The following is a 20,529-nucleotide window of genomic DNA, read 5'->3' as shown; positions in this document are numbered from 1 at the left end:
CTGTAAGTTACTTTTGTTGTAAAATATCTATGCAACTATAATGCTCTCACAGCTAGTGAACTTTAATGAAAATATGGCCCTAGAATCACTTCTGTTGATCGATGATAAGTGGTCACTTGTAGGACGATGAACCCTAACATCATCAACTCCTTCATTATTCATTTCAGGATGCATATTATTATTATTGTCGCACAACTCATCATTATGATCAACATCATCTGCCTGAAAACTAACATTATCCCCTATTGTATTGGAATTCTCATAATGATCATTATTCTGAAACTGCTCATACTCCTCTTTGTTAGGAAATTGTTTAGCACAGTCACCTCCAACATCAACTCCTTCATGGATGTTAAATGATGTCCAGGATTCACAAACACCAACTTGATCTCTAAACTGAGTTTCATGAACTATAATGTCACGTAATGTATCCTTAATAGGTTCAGAATCATAAACTTGTGGTATACGAATACCAATTGGAAGACGAGCAAAAGAATGATGATTACTCCCACTATTCGAAGCAAAGGTTGTTTGATGAACACTTCTAGATACATGTTCAACTTTCAAAATTACCTGAACATACAATGGAGGTCGCATCGTTGTTATCCCTCCATTTCTCACTTCTTGAAGAAAGCATTTCACATCCCTATCATTGAGTATTTTTTTAGGATCCAACTTTTCTACACATTGTCCATATATCCATTTTAGCTTTAGCAAAAATTCATTTCGATCTATCCCAATAGAATTGAAAATCTCATCCTCTAACTCTAATTTTAGGCATCTTTTGCCGACGGAAACCATTATATTTTTATCATTTTGATACTCTCAATGACCACCATCATTTTGTACTAATGTTCCATTGAATAAAACCGTAATTACAACATTATCATCTTCCATTTTACTAGAAAAAATGTGATATTGAATAAACATATTAACTGTCTCAAAAAAACCACTTCTGTATTTTTTTTGGCTAGATATAATGTTTTTCTGCTGGTGGAAAATTAGCTGAAAACTAACAGAAAAGTAGCGAAATTTGACAAACTAATGGAAAATGGCGGAAGTTCATCTTTTTCACAAATTTTCCTCTACTTTACTGGCATTCGTGATTTTTAAGTTCTACACAATTTTTTCCCCATCTTCACACCATGTCACCTCAGTATCTTTAAACTCAAATATAACAGCTTATAAACTAATTTATTACATACCCATATTAAAAAACTTTAAAAAAATACAAAAGTAAAAAAAATCTAAGAATAAGAAAGTAGTTAGACAATTTTACATGGATTTATTGGAGCTATTTGCAACATTCAAAGAAAAAGGTGTTGAAAGAATGAATATGGAGGTAGCCTTTTTACCATTACATATCTAAAATCCTCGTGATGATGCAGAAAATGGCATTCATCAATCTGATGGATTATCAATCCCAAATGACAACCCTATCCATGCTGAAACTAAAAGTCAACATCAATTTGCCCCAAACAAAATTAGTTGCCACTTCTAAATTCCAATTTAAAATTGAACCAAGCCCTCCTCAATTGAATATGAAAACTTTTGGGAAATATAATGGCTCAGAACAATTTGGATGGAGTGAAGATAAAACTGTAAATAAGGACCCCAATGTGGATGAGTATTGGAATGTGAACCTTGAAAATGATGATAATTCTAATGTATACAAGTCAAATGACAACATAGGAGTGTTAGAAGAGATTCTGAAGGAGAAATCCCAATTACTAGAATATCTAGGCAAATGGTAGGTAATGTTTACATGCTTAGGCCAGATGGAAAACCTTGCTTGTGTAATAGGATGATTTTTAACAATGTTATTAAGTATAGAAAGGTTTTGTTGGATTATACCATAGAAGAGGGAATTAGTAATGTAAGACTTAAAAATGAGAATAATAGAGTTACTACATGTTGTGCTGCAGAAGGATATAATTGGACGATATATACATCACCAATGCCTGATGGTCAAACTTTTCAAGTTAAAACATATAATGAAGAATATGTCTGTACTAAATTGACCATAAATTCATTGGTGACTATTGAGTGGATTTCTCTGATATTTGAACAAGAGTTTGGGATAATCTTAATATAAATATAGCTCAAATATTTGAAAAGGTCAAATCAATATATGGAGTGAAGATTAAGAACTCAATGTCGTATTGAGCGAAAAACAATGCACTGATCAGGTAGGTAGTGACCATGGTGAGCTATACTCAAAGCTTCACAAGTACAAAAATATTTTAAGAATTAAGAACCCTGGTACAATGATTCAAGTAATGTCTTAAAGAAATACTTTATCTAAGAATCCCACTTTCTAGAAGTTCTTCTTAAGTTTTCTTGCACAGAAGGATGGGTTTTAAAAGGGTTGTAAACCATTCATTGGTCTAGATTGATGCTATTTGAAAGGAAAATTTGGTGGCATGTTGCTAACTGTTATATCTTTGTATGCGAACAATAGTATATTTCTTATGGCAGTATGTATATTCATGAGGGTGAGAACTTGGATAGTTCGAAATAGTTTTTGAATTTACTAAATGAGTATATTAGGGTGCATGAAACTAGAACAATTACTTTTATGTCTGATAGGCAGAAAGGAATTTTTGCAGCTTTAAATGAGATTTTTCTAAATGATAAATACAAATTTTGTATTAAGTATATTTTTGTCAATTTTGAAGAAAATGTTCTTGGAATGAAGGTAAAAAAGATGTTCTGTGCAGTAGCAATGTCTACAAATATCAAGAAATTTAAGGAAAACATGAAAGGCATCAAAAGTGTTAGTCTAGCTGTTTATGAATGGCTTATGGAAATGTCTGCTTATCATTGAAGCATATATGCTTTTGATGAAAATGCTAAAACACATCACATGACCAACAATATGACTGAATCTTTTAACAGTCAAGTAATAAGTATAGGAGCAAATCTATCCTGCAATTGCTTGAGTTTTTAAGGAGGAAAATATGCATAGATTCAAGAAACGAGAAAATAAGGCATCGTCCTGGACTACCAATATTCCACCAAATTTCCAAATTAAGATGAATATGAATCAAAAAGCAGGAAGACATTTAAATGTTATTTGGGTTGGCAATGATGAATATATGTTTTTAAATTAGACAAAGGTATTTGTTGCAAACTTGAATAAAGCCAAATATGGATGTGGTTATTGGCAAATGAGTGGAATAGCATGTAAGCATACCATGACAGCTATCAACTATATGAGGATGAAGTATGCTGCATATGTTGACAAGAGCTTGACCAAGATAGGTTATCTTTAGAATGATAGTGGTATGATTCATTCTATACCATATGAGCACTATGGCCAGAAGTTAATATGGATAAGATGCAGCCTCCAACATATGTCCGAAGACTTGGGAAGCCAAAAATGACAAGGATGAAAGCATATGATGAATCGATTCTAAAAGAGAAGAGATCTTTCACTATCAAATATGAGATATGCAACCATTGGCCACAGTAAGAGAACATGGTCTCTTGGAAATGCGAAAAAGCAAATAACCATGCAGGTAATTTAATGAGCCTTTTAATTTTTTTTATTCATTTTCATTAAATTGAATAATAACTATTAACTAATATTTTTAGGGGAATAAGTGAAAGTGGCAATCCATCAATATCAGCCTCAAATATTCTAGGGGCTTCTTCTTAGCAAGAATAATAACCACATTGTTAAAAAGTGTATGGGACCTTAATTATTTTGTTATCAGGTTGATACAATTAACTAGTAATTTATGTTGGATTATGTTTTGTTGTATTCAGAATACGATATCTTGGAGATCTTTAAGTAGCAAATTGTTTATCGAATGCAATGGGGTATTTACTTTAACACAATGGTTTCTAACTAGATGGATGGTGTTTAACATGAAGCGTAAAACCCTGTGTTTTTGTGCATATGACATTGTAAGTAGGTGGTTTGATATATATGAATGTATATATCATATATGACTGTGTTACCTTTGTTTTTTGAGGTACAACAAATATGACAATTTTATATAATAGTTATATCTTGGAATTGCATCCCCTTTTTCTTATATTTAGGATTAATGATGAAAATGTAATCAATTTATGCATCTGATGAGTTTAATGGTATATTTAGATACTTTATATATTATTTGTGTTAAAATTGTTCTTTCATTCAAACTTTAATTTATTTTCATATTATGATACAACAATTGATATGTCAAAAAACAGCATATTTATAAGCATCATAATCTTCAATCCACCATGCATTTCTTCTAAATTTTTAATCCTTACACTTAGTGATTTAATATCATTCTGCCTTTGATTTTCAATTACTTGATTGCATCTTGTTTGCCTCTACTTGCTACTTGCATCATCAACTATATTAAACTTCTCTTTAATTGGTGTCCAAAAGGAGTAATAATTACATTTCTCTCGTAAGCAAACAAAATAAAGCTTTGATAGATTGTTGGTTAATTTAGAAATTTTGACCCCTACCTTTTTGCCACAATTGCACTTTCTATTTTTAAATTTGATTATGCCTCCATTAACTTCACTCCTACCATTTGATGCTTGCATTTTCAATGATTGAATATATGATAAGCAGCTTCTCAAATTATCTTTTATGGTTTTTTTATGAGTTGCAAAGATTTTATTATGGGTTGGAAATGTACAGGTTTTGTGAAGTATATATGAGAATGTTATGTCATTTTTTAAGGAGTTTTGCAGGTTTTGTGGGGACTTTATTTTGGATTGTGAATTTCTTGTCAAATTGAGATTGTTTTGTGCATTGTAGGAGTTGAAATTTCTATGATTTTGTTGTGGGTTATGCAAGTTTTTGAGTTTTGGTTGGAGGAGTTTGTTTTGCAGGTGCTATATAAGTTAGGTATAAAAGGAGTTTTGGAAGTGTTTTGCTGGTTATGTTTTGGAGGAGAAGACCTTTTGTGTATGAAAGGAAGGGGGATTTAGAATTGAGCAGGTTTAGTGAGGTAAGAGGAGTTGAAATTTTTATATTTTTGAAAGAGTGGTGCTGGTTTTATAGGCAATGTCTGTATTAGTGTGAAAGCATTAGTTTTTTAGATAAATTTGTCTTCCAAGGGATGTGATTGAAACTCCTCAACTACTAGCCATTAGTTTCAAACAATCTCTAAACATTATTTGAATCTTTTTTTTTTCAAATTTTATTAATTTTTTTCATCCCAACGGTTATATCAATTAATGATAAGGTATTAATGTCATTACAATAAGCCATGTAGGAAAGAGAATCAATTTGAATGATGGAATCACTCCGTAAGGGTGGTAGTTGAAATTTTTGAAACCTCAAGGTCTATTTTGTATTTTCCCTTAATCTGAGGCAATCTAGCTAGAATGTTCCCTTTTAAGTATGACAAGATTGATAGTATCGAAGAGAAAAAGAATAACTTTAATGGTAGAAGGTTTTAGATTTTCATTTGATCTTATTATAATACTTTGTGATATTGTGATTGTACTACTTGAAACTTATAATATTAAGTATTTTAGGAAATCATCCTCATTAAGGCATCCTCCTTGTATTAACAATTTGTATGAAATGGTGTACGAGGATGATTTGGCATGTAAAGAACAACTTCTCATGGATAGATGTACTTTTCAAAAAATTATGTTATATACTTAGAACAATTGGAAAGGTTCATGATGCTAAAAATGTAAGTGTAGATGAGATGGTTGCAATGTTTTTATATATACTGCTCATGCTTAAAAATAGGAGAATAAAAAATAGATTTATGCTTCTGGTGAGAAAATTAGTAGACACTTTAATAGTATATTAGATGGCGTCATACGACTACACAAACAGTTGCTTAGAAAACCTGAAGCAGTAATTGAAAACTCAACTGACAGTAAACGGAAATGGTTCAAGGTATAGATTCATTAACTTTTATTATTATTATTATTTATTAAAATATGAAGACAAAAAAACATATTTAAACTATTTTGTTTTTTAACTTGTAGAACTGCTTAGGGGCCTTAGATGGAACATATATCAAATTACATGTGATCGATATTGAAAAGTTAGGTATCATACTAGGAACAGTAAAATTGCTACAAATGTTCTTGAAATATACTCTCACAACATGCAATTCATATATATATACAACCAGGCTGAAAAGGTTCCACTGTAAATTCTAAGATACTTAGAGATATAATTACTAGGAAAAATGGGTTAAGAGTCCCACATGGCATTTTTTTAAATTAAAATATTTAATAATACTTCAATTTTTTTATTTTTTTGTTTTGCTAATAGAATTTATATATATTTTTACTTGTAATTATTATCTTGTTGATGCTGGATTTATAAATATGAAGGATTTCTTGCTCCATATAGAAGACAAAGATATCATCTAAATAATTGGAAACATAGTTATCAACCTAGTAGTTTTTCAACATGAAGCATTCAAGTGCTCGAAATGTTATTAAAAGCTATTTTGGGTTATTGAAGATGCATTGAGAATTCTTAGAAGCCCTAGTTTTTATCCTGTTAAGACTCAAAATAGGATTATAATGGCTTGTACTCTTTTACTTAATTTTATTAGGCAAGAAATGTCAATCGATCCTTATGAGTCTAAATTAGATGATTTAGAGACAATGTGGATTCAAGTACAAGGTAAGGCTATCAAATTTATAGATGCATTGGATTCTAGTCAAACATTTAGGACAAATTCAATGGTACAAATGTGGAATGAGTGGCAAGGCATGACTCACTAGCATATATTTACTTTATGTTTGAAGAATTTGCTATGTATTGTTTAGATATTGATATTAGAAACACATAGTATTTTGAATGATATTATTTTATTAATTTTATATTTAAATATTTTGTGCCATATTTGTACTTGTTTATAATATATGCAAATGATTCAACTCCTAGTTCATGTATGCGATCTAAAAAGGGCAAGACCAATTTTACTTGGAATGCTAATCAAGATGCTATACTTGTAGAGTTCTACGCTGAGTTAACTTTAAATAGGAAATAGAAAGCTGGCACTGAATTTAATAATGGTTATCTTATTCAGCTTGAAAAAAGCTAAATTCAAAATTGTCAAATTGTCAAATTAAGGCAGATACACATATTAAATCACGTATCAAAACTCTTAAGACATAATGCATGGCTATTAATGAGATGTTAACATATGGTAGTGGATTTACTTGGTGTGACAAGAACAAATGGGTGGTTTGTGAGAAAACTGTGTTTAATCAATGGTAAATGGTAAAAGTTAATTTCATTAGTATTTTTATTTATTTAATAGCTAGAAATTTATGTATTAATTTTTTATTTTCTATTTATTTAATCATTGTAGTCTCATCTAGCAGTGAAATGTTTGTTTATGAAATCTTTTGTGATCTATGATTCATTAGCTTATATATATATATACACAAAAGATAGAGAAACGAGAGCAATATCTTATTCATTAGCAGATGTAGAGGAACAAATTGAAGCTACATCAGCAATGGTGGTTAATAATGGTCTAGAGGATACAATGGAAGATATTATATTTAAAAATATGTAATATAATTTAGTGCACAACAAGATTTCTTAAATCCAACTATGCCTACTAAAATCTTCAACATCCACAAATATTCCAAGATCACACGAGAAAAAAATCGTCTCAAAAAATGTCTTCAAGTGGAAGTGAAATGGCCTCTTCAATTTTCATCTTTTGTTGAATTTTCAAAAAATTACATGAAAGCTGTTACTATATCTCTTAACCAAGATTTAGATCCTTTAGCAAAGGTGGTTGCAATTGTACATAATATGGAAGAATTACTCTTCAATAGAAATTGGATGCAACCCGAGTTATTATGAAGGATCCATGTTATGTCAACATGTTTTTAACGTGTCTAGAAGTGTTGCATCTCAATATGATTGCACAAATATTGGTAACTCCCTAAGGCTATTAATGTCTTATGTTTTTTTATTTATTTATTTTTAAAATTCAATAACTTAGACAATTTTAATTGATAGGACTAATTAAGCATTAGACAATTTTAGTTTATAGGACTGATTAAGCAAATTCATCATCTTCTTCTTCTTCTTCTATTTTTTTTTTATTTTTATTTTTGCAAACAAACTCATACATTCTTTAATGATTTACTCATGGATATATATTATTTTGTAATTTTTACTTTATTTTAATTATTCATATTGTTGGCATCATATAATTTACAGAAATATATATTTTTACTTATTATTTTTTTTATATTAGAGTATTTGTTATTATTTTTTATTTTGAAATATAATTTATGTGGTGTCATATTATGTGTTGTAATTAAGATTAACTATAAAAATACTATTCATATATTATAGTTGAAAGAAATTATATACTTTAAAATATAATTACAATTAAAAAGAATAATATGATGTCATACTCATACATACATAACTTTGAGAGTATTTTAATAATTTATATTATTTTCCTTTTTTTTTGTGTTATATTATCCAAACAATGTTAAAAGAAAAATAAGAGAATTGTATTAGGATTTCTATAATTAATCAATCATTTAAAAAAAATTCTAAAAAAAACTCATTTTTGGAAAATTAAATCTTAGAAAACTGATTTTTGAAAATTAGTTTCCTTCAATATTCTTTCCTTTTACCAGTAAATGAAATTCAATAAAAACTAATTAAATATTGTTATATAATTTATCATTATACTTATTAAACAATTTTGTATTTTAAAGTTGTTAATTTGTATTTCAAAAATATTTCATTTACCGAAATATTTGCAAACATTTTAACAAATCATCTTAATTTTGTCAATTTTTTTTTTAATTTTTCATATTAAAGTTTTATAAAAACATTTTATCCAATATTTAATTGATATTTTATTGTTAGTTAAACATTTACTAATTTTTAAACAGTTTAAAAGCTACAATTCGTTTAAAAATTTACGCATGTTAATTTTACAATTTTTTATGAAAATTTTAAAAATTTATTTATTGATGAAAAATTTATAAATTTTGTTTATCCAATAGTTAATTGATATTTATTGCTTTTTTTTCATGTTATTGATATTTAGTTAAGTAAACAATTTAGGAAGTTACATTTCATTTAAAACATCTAGAAGAACTGACTAGCATCAGCACTTACTGTATAAATACTCCTCACCTAATAAAATAAATAAAATAAATAATAAAATAATAAAATAAAATAAAATAAAAAATAAAAAACTATGTAGTATAGTTATGTGATTTTATTTCACCACTACTCGCAGCCTATAAGAAAACGCCAATTTACACCCAAAAAAAAAAAAAAAAAAAAAAAAAAATCTCGCTCACAACCTTCCCTCCCAGAAGAAGCCCAATACAGGGAAGCTCAATGGTCTTTGTTATTATGCAACCATGAAGAATCCCAACTCCACATAGAGACTAAAGAATGTAGGAATTATATAGAGGAAAGAGACAGAGAGAGAAGCATTTTAGAGAGAGAAGATTTTTAGAGAGAAAAGGAATATCATTGAGAAATTGTCAAAATATCATGGGCTGGAGGTGGATTTGAAGGTTCCAAACTTATTCCAAAAGATCAGATCAACAACATCAGAGATTAAAGACTGTTCACCTTTCATAAAAGAACATTCTAAAAAACTAGATGCCCGTTCTTTGCATATATATTTTTTATTTTTATTTTTGTTTTTTGTTTTTTTTTTATTTTTTTATTTTTAGTCATCCCTAATCTAACAGTTTTAATATTAAAAATAATTTATTTATTGGATAAAGAAAATGGCACTTGTTGAGATAGTCAAAAGACGTTATGAGCAAAGGAGGATAAAATTGGTAGAAAACATTTAATTCCAATGGAAAAAACTTTTATCTCGTGACAATAATGTCATCTAGTTTTTTAGACAATTTAAAAATAAAATGAAATTCATAGAGAGGAAATTAATATGCTAATAAACTTATATCACAGAAATTTATTCCTTAACAAATTACTAACCATTAATTACATTGAATTTTAAAATTAATATATCATATTTAATCAAATGTTATATTTTAATTATTAATTGAATTTACGGGTTAGTATGGTAGGTCCATATTATCTAATAATTTTTTTATGATAATGTGTATATTTTATTTTCCATTTTTAAAAAAATAAATAAATTATTGTTTATAAATTTATGCTGAATAAAAATAAAACTATTTATATTTTATAATATAATATAGACGGTGTTTAAAAAAATAAAATAAAATAATGCTATCGAATCTAACGACCAACCCACAAACCGGCAAAGAGACTTATAGACTAAAATTATTTATTTTCTAAATTCCGCGAAAAGACTTATAAACAACAATTATTGTATAATTTCACCCAAAAAAAAAAAAGAATAATAATAATTATTAGATTTTTTTTTTTTTAATATTAGCATAAATAATTAGATTGAAGTCGATCAAAATGCCTAATCGATAAATTGGGTTTGGCTGAGAGCGAAAATTCCTGGCGGGAAATAAAAACCCACAAAACAAAATTTGTTGCCGCCATTTGTTTATTTTTATAGTTGGATAGGTTTATATGAGAAGTAGAGAGAATTAGAGAGAGAAACGGCGAAATGGAGAAAGTAGTATCAGAGGCGGAGGAGCTACCAAAGGCTATCGTGCGCCGTGTGGTGAAGGATAAGCTATCCCAGTGTTCCTCCGACGCCGACATTAACGTTCACAAAGACGCCCTTCTCGCTTTCTCAGAGAGCGCTCGAATCTTCATCCACTACCTTTCCGCCACGTATGCCTTCTCTCCTTCATGTTTTTTTGTTTTTTCTGAAAACGAAATCTGTTTTGCTTGGAATTCCGAATACCTCAAAATCGAAAAAAAATTTGATCGCAGGGCTAACGACATCTGCAAGGAATCGAAGAGGCAGACAATCAACGGTGACGATGTATTGAAAGCGTTGGAAGAGATTGAGTTTCCTGAGCTTCTGAAGCCTCTCAAGGCCTCTCTTGCCGGTTAGTGCTCTCTTTCCACTCTTTCTTTGTTGGTAATGAAAAATGGTGAATTGGGATTTTTCCTTTTTCTTTTTTTTTTTTTTTGGATTTTTGTTTCCATTATATAATATATTTTTTTGTGACAAATAAAAATTGGGAATGGGAATTTTGTTGCATTCTTAAAATGGGTGAAGAAGAAATGATGTTGGGTTTGGTGAATGGTGATTCAATCAATAATGGGGTGAGAAAATGGGAATAAAAACGCTTCAGTTTCATTCTATCTCTTATTTTCATTACAAAAGAGACATAGATATAAGGATTAAGGATATGATAATGGAAATTCTATTAGGAAGATTTGTATTTGATAAGAGATTTGATTATGGTTCTTCTGAAATGGTTATGGTTTTTGATATTTGTATTTGATAAGAAATTTGACTGAATATTTTGTTGTCATGGTCAACTGACAAACAGCTGCATCCTAACAGCTTTTTAATTTAAGTGAATGCTTCTACACATTCAAACATTCAAAATTGTGGAAATACTATGTTTGGATTTACTTTTAAGTGCATAATTGGCAGAATAACATTATCACAAAGTCATTCTTTGAGACTGGTACCGACCCTGTTTTTCTTGGTTTCTTTCCAGAGTTTAGAAAGATGAATGCTGGAAAGAAGGCAGCGGCATCAAAAGGAAAGGAAGTAAAAGGAAAAGAAGTGAAAGGAAAAGAAGTGAAAGGAAAGGAAGTGAAAAAGAAGAGAAAGTTGGAAGAGGAGTCATCTCACGAAACTGAAGCAAGTGATAGCAAACAAGATGAAAAGGATGAGAATGAAGAGGAAGCCGAAGATGAAGACAATGGAGATGATGAGGAAGGAAGTGGTGATGAATGAGCTGCTTCAATTGCTTTTTCAATTCAAGAGGGTCAAATATTAACTCATGCTGTTAACTGTATCTACCTTTTCTATTACTTGTTTTCTTCTCATTTTTTTTTAATTTCCCTTTTGTTTTTTGTTTTGATTCACTGGCTGTTGTCTGATATTTAGGGGAGTATCTAAATGAATGCTACATGTTATTAATCATATTGTAATTAGCTTTATGGATTGTAATCAGACAATGATTAGCCTTTTCTTAAAAAATCATTCCATAAAGGTTAAGTTTGCTGGTTTCAAGGTACAAGCATATATAGTAGATGGGCTCTGGTATTTCTGCCCACATTGGAGGTAACAGAAAGATGAATGAAAAATGAGAGATGTGTCTTTAGCACTTCATAAGTATACTTTCTTACAAAAGCATTATAATTTTTAACTTATGTGAGTGGATTTTGGCCATTACTATGACAAACAAAAACTGCACCAGCACCAGGAGAAGATGTTGTAGTGGAAAAATGGGCAAAGGAGAGAGAGGAGAGATTATATTCAATATTTACCAATATGTGAAAATTCACATTGTTTTCTACATTACAGGCATAAAAAAGTGAACATAAACACAACAAAAATGAAGGAATGAAATACTTTGAAATTCTTTAACGAGTTTCATAATAACTTAATGAAACAGGTAGTAGCTGTAATCTCATCACTTTCCCCCATACTTAATCTCTACAATCTAGTTAACCAAAACGATACCAAAATTTTTTCTTCTTTCATGGATTGATGTTAGAAGTAACGCTGCCTTGTACCAAGAAATCGTTTTTAACTCCATGATGCTTGGCTGCAGCTGAGATGCATTATGTGGCTGCATTTATGCCCACATTGGTGGGCGTTGTAAAGGCGAACTCAGAAACCAAGGCCAAATGATCGCTGCCTATATCCTGCAAACATGGGTTAAGAGAAAAGGATCAAAACTCAACTGCAGAATTCAACAATGTCAGAATTCAACAATGTACAATCCCGATGGTCATAATTGGTTCATTACTACTAAGGAAATTATGTGGCAATGCCAATTGACAACCGCAGATGACTACTAATTATAATGTAAGAGTGAATCCCATGGACAACTTTTTTATCTGCAAGATCCACACCCACAGTCCAACAACAAAACCAAAATTCTTAAACCTCCAGTTTTGGACTTAAAAGTCACCAGGTATCAGAAATCTCAAGTGCTCCTACCTTGCAGGGAAGCCCACCAGTCCTCTGGAGAACATCAATCGAAATGGTATCCAAAACTTTTGTAGGTACAAGACAATCAGAGTGCCTGTATGAAAAACCAGCATTAAATGTTCCATCACAACTAATACTCAACTATCACGATCACAACTAATTTATTGATTGCACCCTATCAGTAGAAGCTACTCACCATAAGTAGTCAACAGTTCCAAGGAACTTGGAGTGGTATGAAGTGGCTAAAGGTTCACCATTAGATCCTCGTGTTCCCAAAGAACCCTGGAAAATTTGTACTTTGGTAAATTGATAATACTCCAGAAAAAATCCAATTTAGAAGATATGACTATTATAATAGTAGCCTATCCTCAGTAAACAGAGAGAAAAATAAAAAGATATGACTATTATACTAGCAGCTTATCCGCAGTAAACACAGAGAAAAATAAAAAGGAAAAATGAAGTACCTGAAAATAAAAAGAAAAGACAAGCAGAATATTTAACTACCAAGTGGTACAAGGTAGAATCTTCTTACCCTCACTGTGGCATAGGAACTATTGAGCTTCAAGGGATGCACAGCTATATTGCAAGTAGTTTTTCCTGTTGCAACTTTAATTTCTTCATCTGTCCAGCAATCTTTCAATAATCTGAGATCAAGTATATTGAAACATAAAAAGGTTTATCGGTAACTAGAACAATACATCCAGGAACTAGCAGTGAAAATACCAGGGCAAGTTCCCCTTGTATCTAAACATCGGACAAAAGCCTTGTATAGAGCAATAATAATAAACAAAACAAAATATTAAGATAATAAGGGAAGCCAGAAATAGTGATTACAAAAATAATTGAAAAGGATCAGAAAAAACTATTTACATGCAAAACAATTAATTTTCAATTACAAAATTAAAAAGATACAAGAATCGAATACAAAAGCTGTAGCTGTGGTTTTAAACATTGATGAGAAAATACCCGTCTATCGACTTGAGTGGACTGCTAAATTGTTGTTTGAGACCTAAAACTTGAGCAGGATGACAACTTCTTTGCCCTGATAGCTCTCTTCTGTCATATAACATGACATTCAGCTGCAAATAAGAACGAAATCAAATTTCAAGCAAGTCCCTCAGGTGTAAATTAAGGGATCCTGATTCACATTAGGAGAACAAATCAGTCTCCCTAGTGTAGGCATAAGACTACTGAAAACAGACTTTTCCAACCAATTAACAACTTGTAAGTAACTCACCTCAGATGATGACAAGAACTTGTATATAGCACTCTGCGAATTAGCAAGAAAGACATTTGAACTTCGTTATTGTAACAGGCCGAGCAATAGATGAGGATGGTAGTTATATAGAGATAAAGTTTATATATTAGAATACCACACCTGAGGAGTGCTATTGAAATCACCAGCAAGCACAGCAGGGGCATTACCCCATTTCTCAGAAAGGTTTTGTGCTCTTGAAAAGAGAGAGCGAATCTGTACAAGACAGTTCAATAAGCATGTCAAAAATCTTAATCACAAAATGTTATAAAACCAGCAATAGTAGTTCTAAATTTATAGACTTTTGGACACATAAAGTCTTGAGCAAATTATAGTAGGAGGCAGATATATATATTTTGTAATTTATTCAACCTATTAATTAAAACATCACTACAAGCTCCTAAAATTCAGACAAATTGATAAGCAAAAACTATTTTAAATAGTCGTGTCTCAAAAACATATCTTTACCAACATTTATAAGGGGAAAAATAAACCATGAAATGCAAACAAAGATAACCATCACAAATGGTGAAAATTGTAGAAGTAGTTAACATTCTTTACCACATGATTATTAATAATTTTATCTTCTATATTGAAATTGATTTCATAAAGAAATTGCATTTTTCTAACATAAGTTTCTTTCATTTCTTGGTTGACATAAATTCTTTACGTAATCAAGAAAATTCCCAAGTGTATCAAGATTTATAATCAATAGTAACCCAAAAAGAAAATAAAGGAAATTTAAAAAACTAAAAAAATAAAAAAATAAAAAAACTGAGTCTATATGCATATAAAGTTGCATATCTATGTAAAATACTTACTTGACCTAATTTAACATGCCCTCGCCTTGGGTTATAAAGCACATGGATGTTACCAATCAATAACCTTCTTGATGCAGCATTACACATCTGCCTGTACGAGCCAAAATTAGATAAAAAAAATTGAATTCATAAAGATCACTTATAAAACAGCGATACATGCAGACTCAACCAGATAAAGGACCTAAGAATTTTGACACAGAAAGACAACTCAAGTTCAACTTATGAAGCAATAGATGCCAAAAAGAAGGAACTTCAGGCAGCACCTGAGACACTGCAAACATATTTAATGAATATAAATGTTGCTACAGATATTGTGGTCTCTTAAGGTGCTGCTTTTCATGGTGCTGCTGTTACATGAAAATGTAGCATTACACCATTCTTTTAATGAATTTATACAAACAGTACCAAAACTGATTCAGGTTTGACTTCATTTTCTTAGGATAATGTTCTTTCACCTCATCATCACTTGTCTAATCATACCTATTTGCCATGGTGGCCCCTATCTAGGATGATGTTGAAATTCTATCCTCAGATTCTATGGAAAGTATGCATTTAATCTCCAATGGACAAACTATAGAAAAGGAGGTAAACATAATTAAGCAAAAAACCTTGACCATTCTCATTAAGAGCTACAAAACATCAACCTATAATGCTTTCCCCACTCTTCGCTGGTGGCACAAGGAACCAACTTCATGCAATATCTTTTTCTTGAAGTTTTGATTGGGTCTAGATAACCTCTATCAAATTTCATGTCCAGCATTTTGAAAACGCAACAGACCTCCCAAAAAATCTCAAATCATATATGTTAAAACTGTTGCAAAGTTTTAAACAAGATGCTTATTTACTCTACCTCAAAAACAGAGAGTTGAGCAACATTATCACCAAGTCCAAAACTCTTGAACTCAATGCTTTCTCCCTCTAACAACCTAAACCTGGCAAAATGATGTAAACAAAAAACAAAAGTAAATTGATTTGGTTTAACCACGGAGAAACCATGACAAACAAAACAAAATAAAACTGAGCCTTTCTTACTTATCAGCTTTCCAAAACATAGCACAACCATCAACAGAACCTCCAGTGCGTCTCTACCATCACAAACAACTGATTTAGAATATTTATCCTCAGTTTGCAAAACTTCAATAACAATGCATAAACTCGACTTTAACTAGTTTCCATTTTCACATGTTGTCAGGTTTATAACAAAGTCAGTCACACTTATGATCCAAAAAGTTCCAAGGATCGAAATGCTTATTTGATGACAGGTATCAAATTATACCATTCGAGAAAAGAGAACTTGTTTTAGAAGAAAAGTTTCTGAATGACTCAATGAGAACTGAGAGTTCTTCTCACTGAACACAAATTTACTGCAGTTAATTTTTTAACAAGACCTATCATGTGGCATCAAGATTGAAACTTCAAAACGTCAAAACTTCAACCTGGCTCACATACATAAAAATAATAATAATAATAATAAAATAAATAAATTCTAGGTTCATCTACACATTGTGATTATACAAGTAGAAATTTACCTTATACGACCCGAGATATCCTGCTGTTGCCAACATATCGGAAAGATCAAAATATTTGTCTACTTCCTAACAAAATTGCAAAACAACTACCATTGAGTATTGCCTCGAAGTATTGTTCCCAAAAAAAAAAAAAAAAAAAGTATTGCCTGGAAGTAGAAACTTAAAAGATCCCAAAAAAATATATATATTTAAACACCATCAAAGAACAAAACCTAAACATGAACAAATGTGTATATATATATATATATAAAATCTTACTTGTAGGCAGATAATATCAGGGTTCCATCCAATGAGTTCTTTACAAATGAGCCTTTTCCGGCGGTCCCAATTCATGTAAGAATAAGGCACATTAGAGTATAGATCTTTGTGCCAAGAAGCATTTCTATCCGCCAATATATTATATGAAGCAACCGTAAATCTCTCTGCAATATACACAATCGCAAACTCCATAAACCAAAAAACAAATTGAACCAAGCCTTATTCAACCAAAATACTATAATTAAAAAAAAAAAAAAAAACCAGTAAAAAAAAAACCCAATTAAAAAAAAAAACAAATTATCTGGGGCATATAAAATGAGCGATAATTCATTCAAATTGGTAAAAATTTAGTTTATACCTAGGGAAGCGAGAGGCGGCTGATCAGCTTCGACCCAATGGCGCTCAATATCCGGAGCTTCATCAAGCTGCCTCCGTCTAAGGGGGTTGTACCATCTACGGCTATACGAGCTGGTAGAAAGCGAAGAAGACGATGACGAAGAATCTGTGGGACGGTTGGTGGAACAAGAAATGGAGGGCTTGCAGTTGAAGAAGTAGAAGAAGGAAGGCCGGCTCTTGAGCGAGCTCCGGCTTGGCGCGGTTGTGGAAACCGGTCCATAGCGAGCACAGAGCGAAGATGAAGAGCAAGCCTCGCAGCGCATTGAAACTTAGAAAGCAAGCTCTCTGCGGCTATGGCGTCCAAGTTACCTGAACCGACCGTTTTTCGTTTCAATTTTAGCGCCACAAAAAAAGTGTTTGGGGATTGTTTTATCTATCTATTCTGCTTATCCTTTTTCTTCGCTGTAAATCTGATTTTACTTTTTTTTTTTTTTTGACCGTTTGTTTTGATTAATTTATGTCCGAAATTTATTCAACTTTTAATTCAATTAAATCCTTACCAAAAGACGAAAACTAAAAATTAAAATTCCAAAGAAAATTTCAATTTTCAATTTTTTTAATTTTATTATTTTTTTATCATTACAATAATTTTACCACCTTGCATGCGTGGGTAGGATACCAACTTCTTTTTAATTAGACATGGGTACAATCCTAGTAAAATTACATACAAATTTTATATATAAATTCGATTCAATATCCATATTTCAATTGAGCATAAAGTGCAATTTACCTTGAGAATAAATATTAGCTTGTTTGAGAATGTTAAAGTTTTAAAAAAATTTATTTTTAAAATTTAGTATTTTTTTGAAAATGATTTTAAGAATATATTTTTAAAAATCACCATTTTTGAAAACTATCAAATAAATTATTTTTCAAAAATAAAATCATAAAAAAATAATTTCATATTTTGTTGCCAAAACACTTTATGAAGCATTTTGTTCTTTTGAAAATGATTTTAACCATTTTAAAATTACTCTCAAATGTAGATTTAGAAAGGTATATTCAATTTAAAGTTTAAAAGAATTTAAAAATATATAAAAATTTAGAGATATTAAATTTAAATTTTAAATGAGTTTATATAAATTTAATAATATTTAATTCAGATTTTAATAAATTTTATAAAGCCTATTAAAATTCAGATATATTCAATTAAAATTGTGTAAAATTTTTTTAAGTTCTAAAAGTATTTAAAAATTTATTAATTTTAAAAGATTTTAAAAAATATTGTATTTTAATAAATTTAAAAGGATTTTTAAAAATAAAATTATAAAAAAATTGTTAATATGAAATTAAGTATTAATACCAAAGATTTTATTATATTTTTATAAATTTTTTATAAAATCTCTATAACAATCTATCAAATTCTTTAAAATTTATAATTTATTTTAAATTCATTAAACTTTAAATTAAGTACACTTTTAATTCATTATGACTTAGTCCAATAAAATCAATTTTAATGATACTTCCATATCATCGATTTATAGTGTTCGAATTTCCTTTTCATTTATAATAAAATAAAATAAAATAAAAACATAAACAGCAATTTATATTACGATTAAATTTTTTAAAAAATATATTTGTTTAATTATTAATATCTTCATATTAATTAATTTTTAAATTTATATTTATATGACTAACTGCTCTTTCCACAGCTTCGGATATCTGGTGCCAAATCATCACCCTTTTCCTTATTTCTTCGATAATAGAGTTGGCTCTCTCTGTGGCACCGATTGTACAAGTTCATGAAGAAGGCTGGACTTCTATCATATATTTTGTTTTATTAGTTAATAAAATTAATCAAGCCGATATAATAGCGGATAAGAATAATTTAAAGGAATAAATTTTTTATAACTTGCGTAATCTTATCAAGTATTAAGTGTTATAAGTCTTATGAATAAAAGCTTTCTATGTTTTTTATTTAAAAATAATATAAGTCAGTTTGGTTTAGGTTGGATCCCTAAAAAAAAAAAAAAAAAAAAAAAAGGAATTAAATTGAATATAATCCACAATTATTGATTTTTTTTTTTTTTTTGGCCTTATAATGGGGTGGAGTTCGAATATAGAATCATAGAAACATTGCTATACCACTAAAATATCCCATAGGGAGAAGTTTTCAGTTCTTTTACTGAATAAAATTTTTCATTTAATTTATACTTTTTGGTTTATCAAAAAAACAATTATATACTTTATGGTGCTTTTAATTTTTATGTAACATTTGAACAATTGAATTTATTTTATTTGCTTAATTGACTGATTTTATTGGAATTTAACACCAGCAAAAATATATGATTGGAAGTAATATGCCAATCCATATCCATCATTTCAAGTTTACAAAATTATTTATGTATAAAAATAAAGTTTTCAAAATTACTAATAATGAAACACATAACAATTATTTCATAAAAGTCACATAGTTTAAATATAATAATATCACAAAATAGTTACCATATATTAACACAGATTCCTATCCCAAAATAAATAAATAATTAAATTATATAATTACCTTTCCAATCTTTCAAATAAATAAATAATTACCTTCCCATCTCCCTAGATTTATCAAGAGTAGTGATGGAGCGACAATTGCTAATAGCCACAATATTCAAGTAGTGGCTCACATTTTTCATTTTTAATTTTTTTTTTGGCAAAAAATAAAAAACTAGAGAAAAAAAAAATCCTAAGCTTCTTCTGTGGGACCTACATTGTGTGTATTCATCAGAATAATCCTTCCTGATCACATAACGTGTCGTGGAGTCCACCACTCGAAACCAACGATCGCTGTTCCTCTACGCTTTACATGGCTCCTGTGTCCACCACCAAAATAAATTTCAATGTTTTTGTTTTAATATACTGTGCATACACATATATATATATATATATATATATATTGATAGTAATAAATTTAAAACAGAAAATTGTACGGAACAATTTATGTATAATTATTAAATCATAAAAGATTTATAGATTTTATAAATGCTACTTTTTAGAGTTTCTCTTTCTAAATTTTTTATATATCATTTATGATATATATATATATATATATATATATAATAGAAATTGTATAGGTGTTTTAAATAAGTATTATTTTAATTGATGATTTAAAAATAATATATATTTATATATATATATATATATATATATAAATGAAATGACATGGAACGTTAAAGTATGTTTCCGACGTATAAAAATTGATATTGTAGATACCACTATAATGATCAGTTTTTTCAAACTCAACTATTAGAATATTATTTTATTAAAAA

General features: G+C 29.5%; 2 protein-coding genes across 4 annotated transcripts; one reads left to right on the top strand and one right to left on the bottom strand.

Moving 5' to 3' along the window:
• Window positions 1-10,389: 10,389 nt before the first annotated feature.
• LOC107418871 (DNA polymerase II subunit B4) lies at window positions 10,390-12,071 on the top strand. The gene is made up of 3 exons (XM_016027558.4): window positions 10,390-10,720; window positions 10,823-10,941; window positions 11,566-12,071. The coding sequence occupies exons 1-3, from the start codon at window positions 10,551-10,553 to the stop codon at window positions 11,805-11,807; spliced, it is 531 nt and encodes a 176-aa protein (XP_015883044.2). The 5' UTR covers window positions 10,390-10,550; the 3' UTR covers window positions 11,808-12,071.
• Window positions 12,072-12,288: 217 nt separating this feature from the next.
• LOC107418872 (carbon catabolite repressor protein 4 homolog 3) lies at window positions 12,289-17,635 on the bottom strand. 3 transcript variants are annotated; one of them, XM_025073836.3, is made up of 13 exons: window positions 17,235-17,635; window positions 16,877-17,040; window positions 16,619-16,684; window positions 16,122-16,174; window positions 15,940-16,021; window positions 15,090-15,176; window positions 14,392-14,484; window positions 14,251-14,283; window positions 13,980-14,092; window positions 13,546-13,657; window positions 13,210-13,295; window positions 13,022-13,107; window positions 12,289-12,708 (listed from the first exon to the last, which is right to left on the bottom strand). In XM_025073836.3, the coding sequence occupies exons 1-13, from the start codon at window positions 17,533-17,535 to the stop codon at window positions 12,641-12,643; spliced, it is 1,344 nt and encodes a 447-aa protein (XP_024929604.3). In that variant the 5' UTR covers window positions 17,536-17,635; the 3' UTR covers window positions 12,289-12,640. The 3 variants fall into 3 exon arrangements, with proteins under 3 accessions (XP_024929604.3, XP_015883045.3, XP_024929605.3); XM_016027559.4 differs by having other exon boundaries at window positions 12,289-12,724; window positions 13,023-13,107; XM_025073837.3 differs by lacking the exons at window positions 15,940-16,021; window positions 16,122-16,174 and having other exon boundaries at window positions 12,289-12,724; window positions 13,023-13,107.
• Between the last annotated feature and the right edge of the window lie 2,894 nt (window positions 17,636-20,529).

This window comes from Ziziphus jujuba, chromosome 2 (assembly GCF_031755915.1).
Source record: "Ziziphus jujuba cultivar Dongzao chromosome 2, ASM3175591v1".
NCBI classification, from domain to species: Eukaryota; Viridiplantae; Streptophyta; class Magnoliopsida; order Rosales; family Rhamnaceae; genus Ziziphus; species Ziziphus jujuba.
Note: the sequence above shows the minus strand (reverse complement) of the source record. Positions and strands in the feature narration are given on the sequence as shown.

Excerpts from the sequence above, each read along its gene's own strand:
- LOC107418871 (XM_016027558.4), top strand. The coding sequence starts at position 10,551 with ATGGAGAAAGTAGTATCAGAGGCGGAGGAGCTACCAAAGGCTATCGTG. Across the intron at positions 10,721-10,822 it reads ATCCACTACCTTTCCGCCAC|GGCTAACGACATCTGCAAGG; the intron begins GTATGCCTTCTC and ends ATTTGATCGCAG. Across the intron at positions 10,942-11,565 it reads TCTCAAGGCCTCTCTTGCCG|AGTTTAGAAAGATGAATGCT; the intron begins GTTAGTGCTCTC and ends GTTTCTTTCCAG.
- LOC107418872 (XM_016027559.4), bottom strand. The coding sequence starts at position 17,535 with ATGCGCTGCGAGGCTTGCTCTTCATCTTCGCTCTGTGCTCGCTATGGA. Across the intron at positions 16,685-16,876 it reads CTGATATTATCTGCCTACAA|GAAGTAGACAAATATTTTGA; the intron begins GTAAGATTTTAT and ends CAATTTTGTTAG. Across the intron at positions 15,177-15,939 it reads CTCAACTCTCTGTTTTTGAG|ATGTGTAATGCTGCATCAAG; the intron begins GTAGAGTAAATA and ends TCGTACAGGCAG.